Source organism: Perkinsus marinus (genome assembly GCF_000006405.1).
Source record: "Perkinsus marinus ATCC 50983 genomic scaffold scf_1104296962766, whole genome shotgun sequence".
NCBI lineage: Eukaryota > Perkinsozoa > Perkinsida > Perkinsidae > Perkinsus > Perkinsus marinus.
This window is the reverse complement of record NW_003205333.1, coordinates 31,992-36,549: the sequence shown is the minus strand read 5'-3', so window position 1 is coordinate 36,549 and position 4,558 is coordinate 31,992. Positions and strand designations below refer to the sequence as shown.

General features: G+C 45.5%; 1 protein-coding gene across 1 annotated transcript in view; it reads right to left on the bottom strand.

Moving 5' to 3' along the window:
• Window positions 1-3,193: 3,193 nt before the first annotated feature.
• The window catches only part of Pmar_PMAR014568 (hypothetical protein), a gene marked incomplete at both ends in the record, with an annotated part of 2,176 nt that continues 811 nt past the window's right edge, over window positions 3,194-4,558 (bottom strand). The window contains 5 exons of the mRNA XM_002771490.1: window positions 3,194-3,208; window positions 3,302-3,503; window positions 3,551-3,792; window positions 4,049-4,266; window positions 4,314-4,447. Coding sequence (XP_002771536.1) covers window positions 3,194-3,208; window positions 3,302-3,503; window positions 3,551-3,792; window positions 4,049-4,266; window positions 4,314-4,447 — 811 coding nt within the window. The remainder of the gene's footprint in view (window positions 3,209-3,301; window positions 3,504-3,550; window positions 3,793-4,048; window positions 4,267-4,313; window positions 4,448-4,558) is intronic.

The window sequence follows — 4,558 nt, the reverse complement described above, 5'->3', positions numbered from 1 at the left end:
AACTACATTTGCCTCAGATTAAAAATTAATAACGCGACTTAGCGCACCTCATTAAGAATATATTCAGATTTTGAATTATTGGCCAAGCGGATATCGTAAATGTGATTGATCATTTGACGCATATACACGGGAGCTACGCCTAGTACTCTTCTGCCCGCCATAAACGGTAGACTTCGGTCAGGCAGCGCGCACAGTCGGTAGTTGATGATGGCCAAATGAAGTCGATTTGAATATAGTTAACAATGGATGTAATGCTGCTGACAAACCAGCTAACAGCAACAGACATATCTGTGAAAATCGTGCAATCACCCTGTGCATTGCACGTGCAAGCTATGTAGCTACTACGCTAGAATGTTGCAAGATCGCTACTCATAGCTTATGAGTCATAAAAGAGAGTAGATTCTTCGTAAGTATTCACGGTTCTGACGTATTCACTGTGCACTGGAAGTATACTCTCAGATCCAAGCTCTGCGTTATCTACAACCTGTAGACTTGAAGTACACTTGTAGACTATAAGTCGGGTTCTAAATACGAATTGTTGAACTTGCATTCATACTTTGACATGTGGAGAGATGATCATCAGCCAAAGCTTGCAGTTTACAGACGTACGAGATAGGATGATCAATTCCATTGGGAATGTAGGCCGTAGAAATTCTATTTACTCGATGATGGTAGAAGTGATTGATCCCACTGCGGCCAGTAGAACCACTTCTAATCGATCGGAACCGGCGGCTATCAGCCATTGGTCACTAGGCAAAGGTCGCAGTGAATAGTACCAAATTGATAGTATTCTGGGGCAGATATGCCATTCCGCGGCTGATATGCATTGCCCGTTAGATCATGATAATGATTCAATCATTACCAGGTAATCCAAGTTGATCACTCCAGAGATGAGAGTTATGATAGCTCTACTGATGAATCACGATGGTACATTCAATGTACCACATTACTAATGTGACATTAACTGTATGAGTGTTTAGTTAGTTGGCATAGCGGCCCCGAGGAGTCGAGTATCATCCATTGGTATTATCAACTTTTGGTAATATCAACTTTTGGTATATCAACAGTTGATATTATCCCTACGTACAATCACAAAACGTGCTATCGCGGTCGATCAAGGTACCAAGTTGGCATCGCCAACGAGGGGTAGACTCACTTCATCGATCCCAAGCGTTTCTGCGGATCTCGATAATTCGATCATTTTCTCCATGTGACTCAAGTTGAGTCACTCAACAATTCGTTATGACAACAACTATGAATGGTGTTAGTCTTGTTATCACTAATAACTGATGGCGATTTGGTATCTTCATTCTTTTATGATGGAAGTTCTGTAGAGTCTCGCCTAGTTCTGATGCGGAATGGTCAGGCCAACTCTGTATATTCGCAGAGAGCAGAGGATCCTCTGCTAATGCATATATACAGTAAGAACAGAGGCATGTCCCACTCAGCCATCGATGCTGTGTGATTAACTCGCTTCCTAGCAACAGGAAGTGTTACTCGTCGCTCGCATTCGCGAATAGCTGATCAAGCTTGGGCGGCGATATGATGATATGATCGACATCGAAGTATCTTTGTGTCCCATGTAGATAGGTTGCGTAGTACAAGCGTTTTCTTTGGGAAGCCGCGTAAGATGCACATAGAAGCGAGAAGATGGGGAGCATGAGGTGTTACTATAGTTCGAGAGTCTCACATATACTTCTACGCTGATAGTCAGGTAGGGCTGAGCGGATAGCTTCTACGGAGCGGAAGTGATGAAAGTAAGAAGCCTGGCAAGCTCGATAGAATAGTCTCACCTTTGCCCTGAGTGGGGTATCCTGAACGGAGTATCTTAGATGAATCATCTAAGGTAATATTCGCGTACAACTTGGTTGAATCAAGCTCATCGTCTTGTGACAATTTCACAACCAATATGATGGTGAACTCGTTTGGTCGAACCAAACACGGTTACCAAGTTCGAAAGGGCTGAGGAATCTGTTGTCGGAGGATACGGGAATTCTGTCGTACCCTCGGATACATTGCTCTCTGAGAGAGTTCACAATAGCTCCGGAGTAGATTCCGAAATTTCTAGGAGATCACAGTTCACCGCAAAAGTTGTCTTCCCGAGAGTGAGCATTGGCCAGAGGGGCTACGCCTTATTCGGGAACTCTAACATGCGCCAGGGATGAAGTTAATATCGTGATAATTCCACTACCAATTTGGTCATGAACTCTTTCGGTTGCCACCCAATGGTCGAACAAAACACGGTTACCAAGTTCGACAGAGGACTGGAATCTGATATTACTGAAGAGTTAGATCAACTGTCTGAACGATCTCAAAAGACGACCGGGAAGGAAAAGTGATACTTATTAATGCCTAAGGTAAATACTTCGAAGCAACGGAAAAGACATATATTGGTCGTAACAATTTCGGCCAGATGCTCAGCAGAGAGATCCTGGATACAGGCAACGAGACATGAACTGGGTACCCTAAGTGAGCTCGCAATTGTGTCGCTCAAACGTCAGGTAGCTGGTTGGTACAGGTGATACTGGTAGTGATTGTCTAGTTCGCCGATGCGACCGTGCGCTCACGACGGTCTAAGAGCTTCTTGGCGTTCCTTACACCCTTGAGTGATAATAAGCTTGAGGATGGAGGGACGACCGGAGTAGTCTACCGAGAGGACCGGGAGTCATTCTCAGCGACACAACATGAGGCTGAGCGGAATGCTGCCCACCTTTTTGACTCCTCTAGGAGATTCAACTCCATCACTCCAAGAGCGAACGTTGAATATGCTTTCACTGGGTCTGACATACTAACAATTCGATGAGGACAAGACGGAGATCTAGTATTCACCTTGAACTAATTCCATGTCCAGGGGCATTCTCCGCAATGTTTGAAAGGTCTAGGTCAGTGCGAACCATAGGTTTAGGCGGCTCATTTGAAGACATCGATTGAATGATAGACTGCTGAGCATCAAATGGATGAGCGAACCACAAGAGGTGGATGAGACTAGGATCGAGTAGTGGCAAGTCGAGCTGGACCATGGCTGCCTGAGACGGGCAAATCCAACTGCATTAAGACACTGTACAGTGTGATCATAGGAAGCACTCAGCAATTCAATGTTGCCTATGTTATCGGGATCGGTTCACTTCATTGTGAAATTGAAGCAAGATAATCCCGTCTGGTAAAGTCGATAATATGATCACCATTGGTAATGCTACTGATACGAATCCTGACACTATCGATAATATATTCTCCCAATACCATGACGATACCAGCACCCATACCATTCTTCTATCGCACGAGATTCCCCATGACGACTCACCTCGGACAGAATCTTCTTGCACACCTCATCAGCTTTTTGCATAACCATTGCTGAGTCCTCATCGACGTGCTTGTGGCTTCCGATTGACGGCAGACTTGAGCGACGGGCACTGCTCTTACCGCATCGTGCGGAGCAGTTCCCAAGAGAAATCAATTCAACCACTGTTGGAAAGGATGATTGATCAAACGTCTCCGAAAGACTCCTGAGTAAGTAATAATTCCACTAGGCCATTAAGCCACTTCTACTCACCTGAGCTTCTGCCTATCATCTCGTCTGATATGATACCACTCTCCTGATCGGGTCTTGAAAGTGTACGAAGGGAGGAGTATCCAACCATTATCGGCGATCCACAGAATAGCATCGGCGACGAGGTCCACTTCTTCCTGGGTCATTGTGAAGTGCACTCCAATTCGAACGAATCCAGGCTTGAAAATCTCGGATAATGTGCAGCCTTGAACATATTCAGAGCATTGGAGGAGAATGCAAATAACCTACCGACAGCTTCTTCGAACTTGGTGGCGTTTCCAGCACTGAGACCGAGAATGGTTTCCGCATACGGTCCAGCACAAGCGCAGCCACCCCTAGCTTGAATGCCAAACAAATCGTTTAGGACGGCCGCAACAAAGTTATAATGGAGGTATCTCAAGGATACAACTCCCAACTATTGCTTTTCATCGGTGATATCTTACAGGCCGTGTCCTGTGGAAGGATTGCTGGGATTATACAAGATATTGAAGGATAAAATACCAGCACAGTGAGAACGATCCTAAGACGATCGTCGAAAGCGGTAGTACGAGTATAGCTTGCCTTGGGCCCGAGTATATGAATCTTGCTGTGGGTCTGAAGCCTTTTATATAAATGATCGGCCATTTTATGCTCAGCAGCAGCAATCTTCTCGATACCGATCGTCCTATGAAGATGGTAGACGATACCTGCTCTGATGCATCCGAGGATGTCGGGGGTACCTCAAGAAATATCGAGTGAAGAGTGAGCTAGGTAGAATATAGCTCACCAGCTTCCTCGCGCTCTTCGAAGTTATCAAGATACCGATGACCTCTCTGACTCACGTATAGAACGACGCCTCCGCCGCAGACAGCCGGCACGGCGTTAGTCTGTCGTTTCTTCTTACACAACAAGAGACCGCTGCTACCGGGACACCGATCAGCTTATGAGAGATACGAATGCGAAATCGATATAACCGTTAGGTGCGTAGAAGGTTCATATCGACCTATAACAGCATAATCATGGAAGCTCGTT